The sequence below is a fragment of the Linepithema humile genome, chromosome 3 (genome assembly GCF_040581485.1).
Source record: "Linepithema humile isolate Giens D197 chromosome 3, Lhum_UNIL_v1.0, whole genome shotgun sequence".
Lineage (NCBI taxonomy): Eukaryota > Metazoa > Arthropoda > Insecta > Hymenoptera > Formicidae > Linepithema > Linepithema humile.
The window spans coordinates 199,704-215,919 of NC_090130.1; the positions used below are offsets into that span (position 1 = coordinate 199,704).

Sequence of the window (16,216 nt, forward strand, 5' to 3'; positions counted from 1 at the left end):
TATATATGATACTTTCGATCAATACCTACCGAATATAATGTACCTTTATCGTATTAATATTTTCATAACTATAAATATTTGTTTGTTATCCGGCAGTTTATTTATTCCTCAAAACCAATAAAGCCGATTTAGTCGCATTCAAGTGGATATGAGCAAATATCGCGATAAAGTGGCGACTTCTTAATCTGACCGGATAACTCGACAGTTGCAACCCTCGCAGCGTGCATTCACGTCCAACTAGATGCGGACGGGTTTGCCCGAACAGCTGATAAAATATCAGCCGTCTATCGAACTGTGTTTGTCGATATTTTATCCGTTTAATTGTTTTTCGATAGCCAAGAGCCGGTTCGGCTTTTTGTGCACGGGTGTGAGAGGTCAGCGGGACGGGGATGGCCCGGGTTATTCGTTACAATGAAATTGAATCGCGTGTTAACCGGAGCAAGATGGTAAACAGTTTTTATCGGCAGAATAATTTTTTGCACAGGGGCTGCGCAGGAAATTAGCTGCCGCTGTGCAATCTCGTGTCAATGCCGACATAAAAGCTCGCCGCGACGTAGACAGACTACAATGGCACACTGTCGAAGAAGAAACGCGAATTCGCTGTTACGTGTCCTTGTTCTTTCCGCGGGAATACGCTCGGCAGTTTGTCTTTGTCAGGCGAAGCCGTTTATACTCGCGTCTGCGATGTATGCATTTCTGGGACACTATAAATGCCTTTATGGGACACTAAATGCGGAAAATAAAAACGCGCGGTGTAAAATACTGCTTTTATATCAAAGCAAATGTGCTGAAGTTTTAACAATACATTGGCACCTATAAAAGTAGTTCAGGATGGAAAATCTTATTGTTAGACGACTTCTGTGCCGTGAATCACGTCAAGATTTGATTAATTAATATTATTGAGAGATGGGCTGCGAGAGCTCAGTAGAACTTTCTGACAAAAGTATTAAAAGATATTAAGCAATTTTATGAGTGCGAAACATGTCGGAAAGTGACAGTTTTTATTGTGGTTAGAATGTAAGAGTTCAAGACACAGCGATTAAAATCATCTTCGTGTATGAAATGTCGAGTGGACAGGCGTGTGTTCCAATTCCAGCGCAGTCATCCATATAATCGCACGAGTATGCGAAAAAAGAAAATAACAACGGGCGCATGTCGAGCATACGCTTCTAGTAAGTTATTTTTTGTTTTTTTTTTCCCCCTCCCCCAAAGATACGCTTATCAAGCACCATTTCTCTTCTTCGCCAATTTCGACTTCTGTCGATCCGCCTGGCTGCCATTGCCTCGTTCATTCGATTTTGGGAATTCTCGTTTTGACGCTCGACCGGCGCAATCGCAGCATCCCGGCGGCGAATTGCGCGACAGCTCGCCGGCCCGTTCGTTAATTGTCACGGCGGCCAAGTTGGAAACAGCCGGGCACACGTAGTAGATGGCCGGGGCTTACCGCGCGCGTATCGCGTTTAACTATGCTGCCATTTTCCCTCTCTACCCACCCGTCGCTTGCCGGCGCGAAACATCGCACACGTGCGGCGAGCAAGAAAAATTGCAGCACAATGCACGAATTCACTACTCCCGAATACCCGAAAGTCGCTCAATGGCTGTTCGGCGCTTGCAATTCCACGCTTTGATCGCATCCGTGAAAAATACCGAATGTTACGATCACATCTACTTTTCTTTTAACTTAATAATAACTATATTACTTGGTATAATTAAAGATAAAATAAGTGTGAAAGAAATTATTATTTCTCAATGCATAGAGCGCGGTGCATGCATGTGCAAAGAGATATAAATATTTAGAAATCATTTCCATTATTTTTTAAATAAAATGATTAATTCTTTTCTGTTATTTGTATAAATTGCTCTAATATACATATGTATACGAGGTCCACACAGCGGCAAATTGATGTTTAAATGTTTCAATTTCCCTTAACTTATAACATTATATTACATTAGAATCGCAATTTGATTTGCAAGCTAGTTCAAAGACCATTAAAGAATTAAACATAAATTGTGGTTTCTTTTCAAATACTTCTCTAATTTCATTAATTTTATTACGACAAATTTCGAAGCGGTCGCGTACGCGTGCAGTAAATAAGAGATGCTTACCGCGCGTATGTTTCGCGTTAATAGTACGTGCGTACCAACATCGTTTTTCTGTCTACTATTTTCCACTGGCATAAAACTGGGGCGCGTTGCACTGCGTGCAACATGTGCATCAGAAAAATCGGTACATATGGGCTCCACGTACCAATTAAAACCAGCAGTTTTCGTATCTAATTAAAAAAACAGCGTATTTGTTAAGCGGAAATAAATATTTCTGCTCACATAAAAACGTTCTGCGTAATTTCTGTAACATATATTATATCCAGATATAAAAGAGATAGAGAAGCTATACACTAAATCCAGTGTATATGTAGTTTGAGTTTTTCGCCTGAGAAAATATAACAAACTTTAAAAAAATTTTCTCTGGTTGACAGCGTTATACCTAACCATATATTTTTTCAGAATTTTCTGTCGTTATTTAAGCGGAAAATTTAAATTGTCCACTCTGGCCCCTGCCTCTCTTTTAGTCGATAAAAAATATGGACATCAGTAGCTTTCGTGAAAATATCAACTGCTGAAACGTCAGAGGTGATATCACACATGGAACTTGTAAAATAGGCAATACTGCGGACATAATTCTCGTTTATATTGCGTAACAAAAAATATATGTGCTTGATAAAAAATATCTAGTAGGAAAAGCGAATCAGAAAAAGTGTTTTCTTTTTATATTATCATTACATTTATTGAAACAGTATTCACGTCGATGAATATTTTTACAATATAATATTCTATACTCGCTTGTTTCGGTTTTAATTCTGTCATTTTTGATTCATGCTTAAGTTCCCCTATAACATGATACATTATCGATTATGAATTTTATGTACAATGCGGCCTAATCTCTTACCTATGCAATGTACAACATTCCGTAAGCATGCGAACCGCGGATATTGATTATCTATTTCACAAATAGGTATACTTCTCTCGATATTTTTCTGTTTGATCACCTTTCACGCACAGGATTATCAAATCGTATAATTGAGCCACATTCCCGCGCTATAAAAAAATCACGACAAAATATGTGTTGAAAAAAAAATACGTTAAAACGAGAAACATTGCGAATATAAATTTTGATCAAATTGAGTTTGATTAAATGTTTGGATTCCGCACATAGCGATCGTACGATGAAAGTGATTTTTCGATCCGTAAAAGATTGACTTTTTCATTTTACATTTGATCACTTTTTACGCGATCACACCAATCAGTTTTTCCGCACTGTTTGTGTGATTCGCCATTCTGTACATTTCATTCGATATAATCAAATTCGTCACTTACTTAATAGTTGTTATTACAAACTTAATCGATATAAATTATAACAAATACATAAAATGATAGCACCGTGACATTTCTCCTCCGATTTTCACTCTGTCCAAAGTTTCAAAAATGTTCGACAATCTCCAACGGCAGATAGATCCTAGCTTGTGTTTTCCAAACTACAACGTTATAAAAAATCTATGGGTTCTAAGATAAATCGCATCTTAACATATTAATCATTATGATATATTTTTTTACTCGTGTTACATTGTATTTCGTAATAAATCCACTGCCTAATAATTTACTGCTATATCCTATATTACGTGCATTGGATTACTTAACGACCAGATCTAGAGTCTTGCTTTCCCTCTCGTATCTTTTTGTTTTCAGGGGAGGGGAGGGGGAACGGCTTGAATCGGAAGAAATTAATTGAGAAAGTCATAAAAAGTAAATCAATTATCTTCTTAACTGGATACTTAAGATTTAATCGATTCGATGGAATGCATTGAGAGACTAATGAAGTATTTCTATTCGTAGAATTTGATGGGAATATAGAATTTGAAATCAGATCGGCATTAAAGTTGGAAGACCGCCATATAATTCAATACTAATAGACAAAATTGATCCACCTTGAAATTTAATCAACGAGGAATTCCAAGTTTTAAGAGAATGAAATCATGACAACTATATACAGACTTATTTGATTCACTTGCAAAACGCAGTAAGTCACCCTTTTTAATTTCTCCTAAAAACATTATTTTAGGTAACTGGAAAATTATTAAACTTTTACAACAGAAAAATAGGTATGAATATAAATTGTATATATAAAGTATAAAATTTTAAATTTTACGATACAAATTTTAACAATAATTTAACTACGGCAAACAACATCTCAAGGTTTCCTAGCAAATTAAAACAAGTTATAATATTATGGCCAAAAGCGACTTTTCATTAGTTCTGCAAAGGAACCTGTTATTTCTCTTATGCTTACACTTGGATCTTTCGAATTATACTTTCCGCATGTCGACGCAATATTATTATAATACATACTGAACGCTTATCACTCGCCTATTTAAATATATGTACGTATTATCTTTTCATACTTATCTGTACACGAACTTTATGTTTAATACATCTTAATGTCCGTTGTTCGTGATCGTTGATATCCGTTTGATTATATTTTGATTGATCGGAGAATTTATTTTGATGCGTTTTAATCATCGAAAAGAATCACTAGTGACAACTTTGTAAAAGAGCTTCTTGAAATAAGATGAGTGGAGGGAAAACAACTTGTTGTTATGCAAATTACATTTTGATCATCGAACGACAAAGCAAGACCACGCATCGATCTAGCAAGAGTAATTCAATATGAAAAATCTCTGTTTGCAATAAACAAACAGAAACATATCGAGAATAGACCTATCTACAATTATTACTAAAATGATCAATCCTCTCATTCTCCTTTAAAGGGATGATAACCTCGTATACACTCTAAACACTCTTCATCAACACTCTCGTCTCATTGACAGCATCGTCGCGGACGATCACTATACGCCAACAACACATTCAACACGACGATTCCATACAAAAGAAGGAAGAATCTGAGAAAGATATTCGTGTTAAAAACGTACGTGCTAAAGTTCGTCCGCCACGTCACTGGGTCCTTCACAGCGCGTCACTGGGTCCTTCACAGGTCCACTGCACTTGGTCCGCACTGTGATTCTCTCTTGCCGTCGTCCCGAGCACTCGACGAGCGGATAACGTGTGACAGCGACGCGTGAGTTAAAGCGATCTGTCGCGGTCGGCCGAACGATTTTTCCGAATGTGATCCATTTCGCGACCGTCAATCGCCGCGTTTCACTTTGGACTTTTTTTTCCGATCGTCGAAACGTTTTAACTTTCTTTCTTTCTTTTTCTTTTAGGATGCACGATTCACGACGCGGTTGCTCACCTTAACAAATTCGCGACTATGAGAGTGATGCTGGCGAGTAGAATAGTCGGAGTCACGCCGCAGCTGCCACCGTGCTGCATCGCCGCTGGATGTTCGCCTGCAACAAAAACGTGCAAACCGCATTCAACCCATCTGTTTTCCGTTTCATTCATCAATATTATCCCCATTGCTTCTTTAGCAAATTAAAATATCTATTATTCCTAAAAGATGTCTGTTCTCGTACACTTTTCTGTATTTTTTGTTTTTATTACATTAAGAAAGAAACATCTCCGGATTTTTTACACATTAAGATTAATATTTTAAGACGACTTTACAATAATGATACTCTTTAAGGGTGTTCAACATCAATCTTAAAATAGTGGAAATTAATAAAGTTTTAAGATTAAGTTTATAATTATGTCACCACATGTGTAAATTTTTAGAAATTTTTTAAACGCATAGATTTTCTAAACAGTGACTTTAATTTTGTATAGAGTCTTGTGTAGAAATAAGATTATATTACACATTTAACATTTAAGCAAAATAAGTAATAATAGAAATTCAAAAAAAATAATGAAAATAAAAATTAGGATTGTAACAAAAACAATTTCAGATTAAAAAGCAAAATTTTGACTGTACTGTTTAGCTAGAAAAATAAAAGGTATGTAAAAAATACTAATAGATATTTGTGAAATATTATATTATCAATTATATTGTAATGAAAAATTATCAGCTAACTTAACAATTTAGTACAATAAATCGCATTAAATAATACTTTGTATGCCTTCTAATTTTTGTTTTTCAAAGTTGCCAAAACGAAAAAAGATTCTCATGTTAGAAGATAGAGGAGACCACATGACTGACTCTCCACCACTTTTTCAAGATATCAAACATCCTTAAATTGTTAAACATCTGTAGAGAAAACTTTGCGATATTCCATAAAAATACAAACGCAAATATTTGTTAAAATAATATGGTTGTATGTTAAAATTTTCTAGCAAAATTTCTGTGATAAAAATATTCGCGTGTTTTTTACACGAAACATTTATTTGTCACATATTAGCGCGACTAGTTACAAAATGAATTTCATAATTATTGACCATACCCACGTAGAAATCGTGGATGCTATCCAATTTAGTAGTGGCATCCGCGTCGATTAATTCTGTTTTGATTCTTCCTGACCTACTGTTACCCAATTTAGAAAATAGATTTGAACCAATTCACATTGATGCGCAGTGATTTGCCAATAGTGCCAACGCTTAGTCGCAATGATCGTGCATTGAAAATACTGTATGCTTTTGTTGCACCAAGTTTGCACGTATTAACAAATATTGAAATCAATATTGGGCAGTTTATAAATTTCTGCATGGATACGAATAATAATCGGGGGAGTAATAGAAAACTGTTGGCGGGAGTTGAAGTACATTCAATTATTCCAGAAACTAATTTAAATAAAGCACGTCACAGACTCGTTGCATTGAATATTATCTCGGAGTAGCTACATAACGCAGGAGTTTAATTGCGCAGCCCTAATTAGATTCACAATGTAGGTTAATCGCTCGTATAACGCGTTAAACGCTAAGCAGGAACTTTCCAGCCTAACGGCAATCTCGTATCTGGGTCCTGGATGAAATAAGTGAGAAAATAAAATGCGATGAAAGAAGCTCGTGCATTTTTATTCAAAATTAATCTGCAATGCATCCATATTTCGTTATGCACATTACAGTAAATACGACGTATTGAAAAAATAGTTGAATCATATTTATACATCATGCTGAGTGATTTAAATCTTATATTAGGGGTTAGATTTTTGCGTGATGAGCACTTTCGAACTTTGTTCAGTTGAATAACAAAAAGACACAGACATCTTGTAAACTATTGGCTTTAGAAAAATTTTCGGGCAAGCAAGATTTTTTTACGCAAAATTAAACAATTTTTCATATTTCGATAGAAACCGTTTCAATGTAAAAAGAATCAAGTTAACATTAAAATATGAAAAACATTACTTCAAAACATTTTAGAACCTTACCCTTACCCGTCCCTTTGCGATTCTGCAACTTTTGTTTCAAACAATTTTCTCTAGAAACAATTTTTTTTGCGATAAAAATTCGTAACGCTTTATTTTGTTCACCCTGTATATTCTATATTGATATTAAATATGCAATTTTTTTGTAGTTTTATAATGTATAACTTATATTGCATTTTTTACTTTTCGTTACACATTAGTCGATACACTTGGTTCATTTTTCAAACGCAATGTTGGCGACATGTTTATAAAAGTAATGTTCGACTTTTTTTATACGACCATAAAGTTTCATGCGATGGCAGCAAAGAGTAACGCGTTTAACGTATGCAACGGCAGCGTGTAAAACGTGCCGTAACGCGAGCCGCGAGCGAAATATTGTTCGGTTCAGCAATAACAGCAACTACGACGGACACGAAACAACAATTTCGCGCTCTACGACGACGACGACGACGACGAGCGGTATCGCTGTTGCACACAACATTTGGCGGCAATAGAGATAATCACGGTAGTCCGGTGGCGGTAGCATAACGGCCGCTCTCACCGGTTCCCCCGGAAAAGCCGCAATTTATGAGCAAATTGAAAATCTCATTCGGTGGAGTTACCGTATTATCGCCGCGTTCACCTGACGCGTTACCGAAAAATGACACCGGGCCGACGCTTGAAATGTTGACGGCAGTTTCGTCGACGGCGTCGGCGGGCACGGCCGACGTGCGTAATTGCGTTAATGCGCAGATACTACGTGCCGGAACGGATAGCCCGGGGGTCGCGTACGGGTTTATCGGGAAATAATTGAAATTTGCGGTCAATTTTGCAGAGTAATCAGCTGTGTTTGAAATAACGTCGATGGCCAATGCGCCGACCGCCGCGACCGGGTGCGCCCTGTAAATTAATTATGCAGACGAACTGCGCCGCATTAATTTTCATCCGGCACCGGAAGCGGCCGTTCCGCGAGCGAGACGTGCGTTCACCGAGCGTTTCCGAGCGGATCGATGTCCCGACGGTGCGAGAGAGGCGGAAGCGCACAGGGGCGGACGGCACGGGGGTTGCGCTAAAACCGTGAAAACGTCGAAGAAGGCTTGTTAAGTTCTGCAATTCGATTGCCGTACAAACGCGCAGCGTACGCGGTGGGAGGTCTGTTGTCCGGTTGCCGGAGGGGTTTGTTGATTTTTGTAGCCCGCCGACGCGGGTTGCTTGAATTCGAAAACATTAATTTAATCAGCGGTCGAAGAGAGGCAGCGATGCTGCAAAATTTATTGTGCTGTCGGTCGGGATGCGCGCGGCGTCAGTGTCGAATAAAGCGAAACGAAAGTTGCCGAATATCAATGCAGTCTGTTTTCACGTAATATTGTGAATAAACTATAAAGATCGCGTGTAAGTAAAATAATGTGATATTTCCCGCAACATAATCATTAAGATGGTTATCTTTACTCGAAACGATGCAACTTGCAACAATCTACGATTATGCATAACCAATCCGGTATATTCATATTTCCGTAGGCATATTTCGTTACAAGACACTGTTTTTTCATTTTTCTTTAATATTATATTTAATTTCATTCAAATTCATATTATTTGACAACTAAGAGTGTTAAATTAAAATTCCATTTAATTTGAAATTTTGTTAAAACAGATAAAATTTGATTATAAATTTACAACTCTAAGTTTGCTGCAACTGCTGCATTTTTAATGCCCGCTTCTAACTCATCAGAAACTATAATGTTGTATTTTATAAAGAAAAAGTCAAGTATAAATTATTGAAGAAATTTGACACGTGAACGCTGAGTTGAGAGCATACATATTTCGTTTTTGTCACGAGAGAAACCCCCCCCCCTCCTCCCTCCCGGTTGATAATAGAGACTTTATTAAAGTCGGATTTCGACTTGTGAATTAGACCGCAAGATGCGCGAAAGTTATTGACTTGGAATGGCTGCAGCTGCAGCACGAGTTTTGCGAGACGCGTGCCAGGGCAACGAGCTCGCGATGATTGACAGCTTGGATTGGTGAACTTGCCGAACAAGATATTACATGTGTTATCGCGAGCGCTGCGCCGGCTGACAATAGATCAAAAGCGAGTGTATGCGTGCGGCGCCGAGTACTTGCTGCGACTCCAATATACGGGCCTGTCAAACTTTATGACGGGGGATTTCGATACTTGATGAATGAACACGCGCCGTCCTTTTCGAATGTCACACTTCAGGAGCCCGGCTTGCTTGTCGCCGAGCTTGCGCCGCGAATATGTGAGCGTTTATTGATGCGAAATTTGTCGGTCGCGCGCGAACACAATCCGGAAGCCGTTGAAAAATTTTGCCATCCTTGAAGGCTGCCTATATTGAACAGATTTCTTTAAAGGAATCGCGCGACAATGAAAAGGATGACGCGAGAAAATTCTAAATTCCTACAAAGAAGCAAAAAATTTGCTAAATCCACAAAGCAATATTAAAAGCAATATTAAAAGGTGGAATATCGAAAAGAAAGAATTGAGAATAAAAAATATACATCTTAGATTTATATTCGTAAATAAATTATTGATATATGACGCACATTTTCAGTAGAAACGATTTATTCATTTTATGAGCAAAATACGGGAAGGTTAGTAGCTTCTATGTTAATTTGATATAATAAATGAATGAGAAAGCTAAGTGAGCACGCGACAATAATGCATCAAATAATTACTGCATAATTAAGAGGACTGTAATGTATTCCAAATACGTATCTTTTCAGGTCAAGCGATGGATAGTGACGTGGAAATGGATTACATACAGTATTATAATATCCATCTATTTCGCTTGCAAAATACAAAAATGGAACAGGTGTAAGCAGATTTAATAAATCACTGAAACATAAAATTGCACTCAATCTGCGAAAGAGTTGCCGCGCTGTATGTTCAGTAAGGACCAATTTCACTCTTCACGGATAAAACAATATCGCAACTTTTTTAACAAACACTTTAAAAGTTTTACATAATAATACATAATAATCAATATCAAGTAACACAATTCAATTATAATACATTTTAGAAAAATTTGAATTTTTAAATATCAAGAATATTGCTCTCTCCCTCTCTCCCTCTCTCCCTCTCTCCCTCCCTCTCCCTCTCTCCCTCTCCCCCCTCTCCCCCCTCTCTCTCTCTCTCTCCATGTTAGAGCACTTGAACAAATTTACGTTATCTAATTTAGAGAATATTTATCAAATATACAAATATATGTTAATTTATGTTACAATTCGAATCCAATAATGTATGATATCAGATTGACAATTTATAAATAGCAAAAAACTAATTCTTTTTTCATCAAAATTGATGTCTTTACATAAAAATTGTTTTTTTTGTTTTAATATTATTATTTGTCTTTAAAAAGTAACGATCGATGTGATATTAAAGCGTTGGAAATACGCAAATCATTGCGTAATTGCATATTTGATTGAGAGACTTGCTCGTAAGTAAAGCAGACGCCGCGCGAATTTTTTCACACACCTCCCAAGCGAATATCACGCAAATCCAGTTGCACTCTAATCGAAAACAAGCGGTTAACCGCGAACTCTGATCGAATCGCGTGATGCGGTAGACGTAAAAACGCGGCATTACAAGAATGCCGACATGGAAATGTTTATACGCCGCTGCTTGGAGATTTTTCCGCGTGCGACGGCTCTTGAGTATGCATGTGCACGCGACGTTTATCGAAGGGCGTGCGAATGACGCGGCAGCCCGACTCAACTCGCGCGTGCTTCTCCGTCGCATAAAAAAAAAGCAGCAACGCGAAGGAGAGAAAAATCCAACCATATCGATGGCATATGGTGTATATAGAGAATATATATATATATATAAATGGAGTCACAAGGCAAGAAAACTCTTGCGTACGCATTTGTACAAATAAATCAATAGAATTGTATAATTTGTCACGTTTGTTATTATTTCATAATAATTCGTCGATTTTGCAACAATGAAGAAAATTACCAGAAGCTACCTAACGATGTTAGGGTGACGCGACAGTGTTGAGATAAAATATGCAGTTTGCAGCTTGATATTTCTATTATTCTATTAGTTTGCTTGCATAAGTAAGTTACATTGTAACGTGGAACGCGTAAACTGTCGACAACTTGCCTCTGACTTTGTTTATCGAGTGGGCGTCTCGAATGGTTTGCAAACGGCATGTCGTATTTGCTGAATAGAAACTAATTGATCTTTAAAGCAGTGAATTTCCAATTAAAATGTCTTACAGTTTCGTGTATAAATATCGATGTAATTTAATTTGCATCCTGTCATCTTGCTGTCCTTGCAAATAAAGATATGTATCCGAGCGAGAGTAATTAAATGCGTTGTCGCATTTGTCGAAATAAAAATTCGTCGCATTAATGCATTTGCTGAAAATTCGGCAACTTATCGCATCGCGCGGAACCGGCTTGGTAGATAATACTCGTGATATATGGGAGGTCGCCGGCACTGGGGGTTATCTGAAAATTTCAACCGCGGATATTCAGACATTTCCATCGCGATATGTCATTAAAGCAGCTCTGAGTATCCGAATATCCGGATGCCATGCTACCGGCTACGTCGCGCGGCGAGGGATGATGGGCCGCCGGATAAGTCCGGCGTCACAAAAAAATCGCTTACCATTCAGCACGTGGACCATTACGCTCGCTGGATTCGCGTTGCTAGGGATGCAGGTGTAATTTCCGCTGTCGGTCAATCTGGCCTGTGTCACCAGTAGTCTGCTCGTCGTGCCGGTGTCCGTTTTCTCTGTCTCCAGGGAAACCCCGCCCCTGCGGTGAACACTGAATTATCGTAGATACTTTGACGCCATTCTCGTCACACATAATTGCTACTTTGTCATTAGTTCTCTCTGCAGGGAGGAAGTGCGGCTTGCAGAACAAAACGTCGGCTAGGAGCGCAGTCATATATGTAACACGTTGTCAAACGTTCGCTTTAACAGATCCGACAAATCAAATTTTATTCACGTCGAGAATGCCTTTCCGTAAAGCTGATGTATAGCGTATGCCAAAGACGCGATAATTGCGAACGCATAAACGCAAAAATACAAAAACAAACTTGCCGCGTGACGTTTTTAACGAGCAACGTTATATTATTCTTCATCAATACACATTTCGTCGTCGCTGCAGAGAGTGAAAAAGACAAAAAATAATTCTTTTTATTTCGTACAAAGTGTTATCTGAACGAATTGCGAACAAAATTGCCGGATCACGGGTCGTTTGCTTTTTCAACTCTAGACGATACCTTATCAAACTGACGAGCTACGAAAGGATTAAAGCGGGATACTCCAACGCTTGCCGCTTGTGATCGGCAATACCGCAAAGTAGCCACCGGAAAAAGCAGCTAATACTTTCCTCCTCGTTTTTCAAGGCGAAGGAACATGCGTCGGGATCTTCGGTCGCGCTTATGCGATAGCAACGGTAAACGCGATGTCGGGGCGGAAACGTGTGTATGTGTGTGCGTGTGCATGTGATAAGAAAGGAGTGTGCAGAGGAGCGAAACTGAGAACTCCATTCTCGCGGCTTGTACCTGGGACTGTCGAAATCCACCACCGCTCCTCCGTGATGCCACGAAACGCTGCTGGGAGGCGTACTTCGCACATTAACTTCGCATATGAGGCTTATTGTGCTACCCTTCTTCACGTATACATCTTCCGGCCCTACGATTGTTGCCTGAGCAGCTGCAACACATGTTAGAAACCGTACGCTTAAATATTCCGTATCCGCATCCACCTGCGCTAATTAACGGGCTAGAATTGGTCTGGGAATATCGGGTCTTTTATCGATATCGAATGACATCGCTGGCAAATTGATTTGCTTGCGCAACTAAGCATTTCATGGCAGCAAAATATTTTTTTTTTTTTTTTTTGCTTATTTGATTGCTATGTGATTAATGATTTTTTTTTTTTTTTTTTTTGGATAAAACTATGTGGGAACATATTTTAACAACAATAGCTCATGCTAATACGTGTAAATGACGCTATTACAATTAAAATTACTGCAGTTCTTTTATATTAATAGTTGATTGATAAAATTCTTTGTTCTTTATGTTTCTCTGCATCTTTTGACATTTTTATCAATTTTCTAATTTCTTTTCTTGCTCACGAATTTGTATTTTCAATACAAAATTAGTAGAAATAATTTTTGTATTGATTTGAGTCTGAGAAGAAATCTTATTGTCTATTCTATATTATTATTTAAAAAATTACATTTATCATTTTTTAGTAATAAATTCTTACAGGCAAAATGAGATATTGAAGGAAAAAACGCAAATGTAATAACGCATGCTTGTAACACACGTAATTAACGTCCCGTGTCAATATATATTATGGCGGATAGAAAAACAGGATAATTCTACATTGACATCAATTCGACTAGATTATTACATGGTGTCTGAATAAAGTCTTCCGCTAGGTATATCAATATTATCGATTCCACTTGAAGTATTGAAGAAGTCGTTCACATTGAAGTTTAGAGATATTACCGATTAGAGAAATATAAACGACACGTTTTCGCATGTTAAACTTTCAACTCGTCTTAAAAGTCACTCGTCTCTTCAAATTATAATCGACGATATTTCAATATCAACTGACGGGATAAGTTAGAGAAGCAAAATTGAGCGAAAAAACTTTTATAGAGTAATAAATAAAACAACTTAGATATGTAATAAATTAAATTTTATAAAAATGTGCTATATGCATAATTGAAAAAACGGCAATATATTCTAAAATGAGTAAAAAAATATACATATAACGAAGAAAGTAGTGCACAAAAATCACAAAACATAGTGAGATTCGTTAATATTAACAACGATCTTCAACAAAAGACGTATTTAGTTACGCTAACAGTACTTACTTGTTATATACACTTGAATCTCTTTGCTGCAATTTTACTTTAAAAAACACACGAGCCATGCAAAGTCATGTGTGTACAATTGATCTAAGGACAATCCTAAATTTTCTAAATCAGATACTAAACTTTGCATAGATAATCTATCGCTAATCATTAACTACAATCATTAGCTACAAGTCTAAATCTACAAATCTAAGTAAACTGAAAGCCGTTTGAATGATGCAGAAGAAATGTTCGCATCATTCTCGTTACGTTCACAGTTCCGAGTTTCCACAGTTTTAAAAATGATCCTCGTGCATGGTTCACTGAATATTTAACGCTTCGTATATTTACGAACTTGCAGTATTACGGCGGCAAATTAGCAGGCGTTAACGTCAACTTGCAAAAAAAAGAAAGAATACTCGCCGACAGTCTCGGATGTTTCACGTAACGACGCTTAAGGGCTGTCTGTTTCACCCTCTTCGCGCTACGATCTCATTGGCGAACGAAACCCACCGGGCCTGGCCGTTAATTTGTGCTATATACATCCATGCACTCTGTTATAGCACACAACTAAACGTCGCAAATAAAACTTCTAGCCGCTAGCAAATTCAACAGTTTGGAAAAGGAATCTGTTCTTGCGTGAGTCTAACCTGAGTTGAACGTCCGGTGAATGGCGTTCGGTGTGGTGGTGGCAGGGACAGGGGCACTTTCTGGAATGGGAGGACAGAAAAGATATCGAGTTAATCGATTTCGTCGAGATCTATTGTTTCGGGGGCTGGGAATCGAACTAACGTCGAAAGCACTACCGGTATATATATGGACCACGTATGCCTGCGAGACTTCGGGCAGAAAGAATATTGTCAACCAAGTTGTTTATCGCTTTCCGTTTACTTTCCACTATCCATTTCTCTGTAATATATCGTCGAGATTGCGCGCGCGAAAAAAAAAGCTTTTGATCTCTTCATTTTCACCTTAATGTAACGGAATTACATTGAAACATAGTGATTTTGAGCGATTGCTTTTTGAAATCTCTTGCAAATCTTTTTCAACGGCAACAAAAAATTGCGAAATTCGAAAAATATTTAAATTATGATTATTTCCCAAGATCTATCTAAATGCACGTTTAAATATTTCATGGCGATAATGTTTATATAATATAACAGATTGTGTAATCTGTTGTTTATCAGTTTGATAAAAAATGCGTCAAAGTAGATGCTTTTTTTCAATCGTCGGGGCACTATTTTTCATTTAAATGATTGTATATATTACACATACAAGTGTTTTATGTATTGAAAGACGAAATCGATGCGGAGCGCTGATAATCAAAGTAACTGCGATGTTATGCGATTACTCGATTAGAGAAGTAGATGCAACAAAGCTAATCGATACTTGAAGAGACTCTTCACGTGACAGACATGCAAGCGAAAGCATTAATCACTTTGATCATGCTGGTGCGTATTCGAGTATCCAGCAGTGTCTTTCCTGACCAGTCAGGTGATAGACACTTACGAAAGCGCTTACGTATTCCTTCATCTATCGTAAATTACGCAAAATATTTACAGCGGCATAGAGTCATTACGAGATCTAATCTAAAACCCTTTCACAGTCTTCCACTTGATCTTTTAACTCAGTGCACTAAAATTTTACGTGGGAATTGAACTAATTCGGTATATTTTGCAACATTAGAAGATAAAAGTAAATGAATCTATCTTTAAATAGATAGCAGATAGACACACACTTATTTTCTCTCTTTCTTGCGATAAAAATTGATATATATACCTTTTTCGATTGGGAATTCCATGAAAGGGTTATCTGGCAGATTTCTTACGACCTTACTTACGACCTTTGATTTTACCTTCGACTTTTAACATGAAGGCTAAGTTCATTTTCGGCTCGGTGTTAACCTGGCATTCGTAAACCCCGGCGTCCCGCGGTTGAACGTAAGCGATCTTCAGCGTCCATTCGTCGGATGCTTCGGGGTGCTTAACGGAAAATCTTGCGTCTCCCGTGTAAGCATGGATCGATGACGTCAGGATATGCAAATCCCTCTTACGTATCCAGGAAACCTGCAAGCAAAGTGAATACCC

General features: G+C 37.7%; 1 protein-coding gene across 9 annotated transcripts in view; it reads right to left on the bottom strand.

The window, feature by feature from the left end:
- The window catches only part of LOC105675915 (immunoglobulin superfamily DCC subclass member 4-like), a 339,899-nt gene that overhangs the window by 52,278 nt on the left and 271,405 nt on the right, over positions 1-16,216 (bottom strand). For 4 of the 9 annotated variants that reach the window (XM_067351466.1, XM_067351467.1, XM_067351465.1 and 1 more), the window contains 3 exons: positions 15,985-16,195; positions 14,780-14,839; positions 12,088-12,976 (listed from right to left, as the gene is read on the bottom strand). In XM_067351466.1, the coding sequence (XP_067207567.1) occupies positions 12,558-12,976; positions 14,780-14,839; positions 15,985-16,195 (690 nt within the window). In that variant the 3' untranslated portion in view covers positions 12,088-12,557. The other 5 variants (XR_010889163.1, XM_067351469.1, XM_067351470.1 and 2 more) reach the window with 5 other exon arrangements.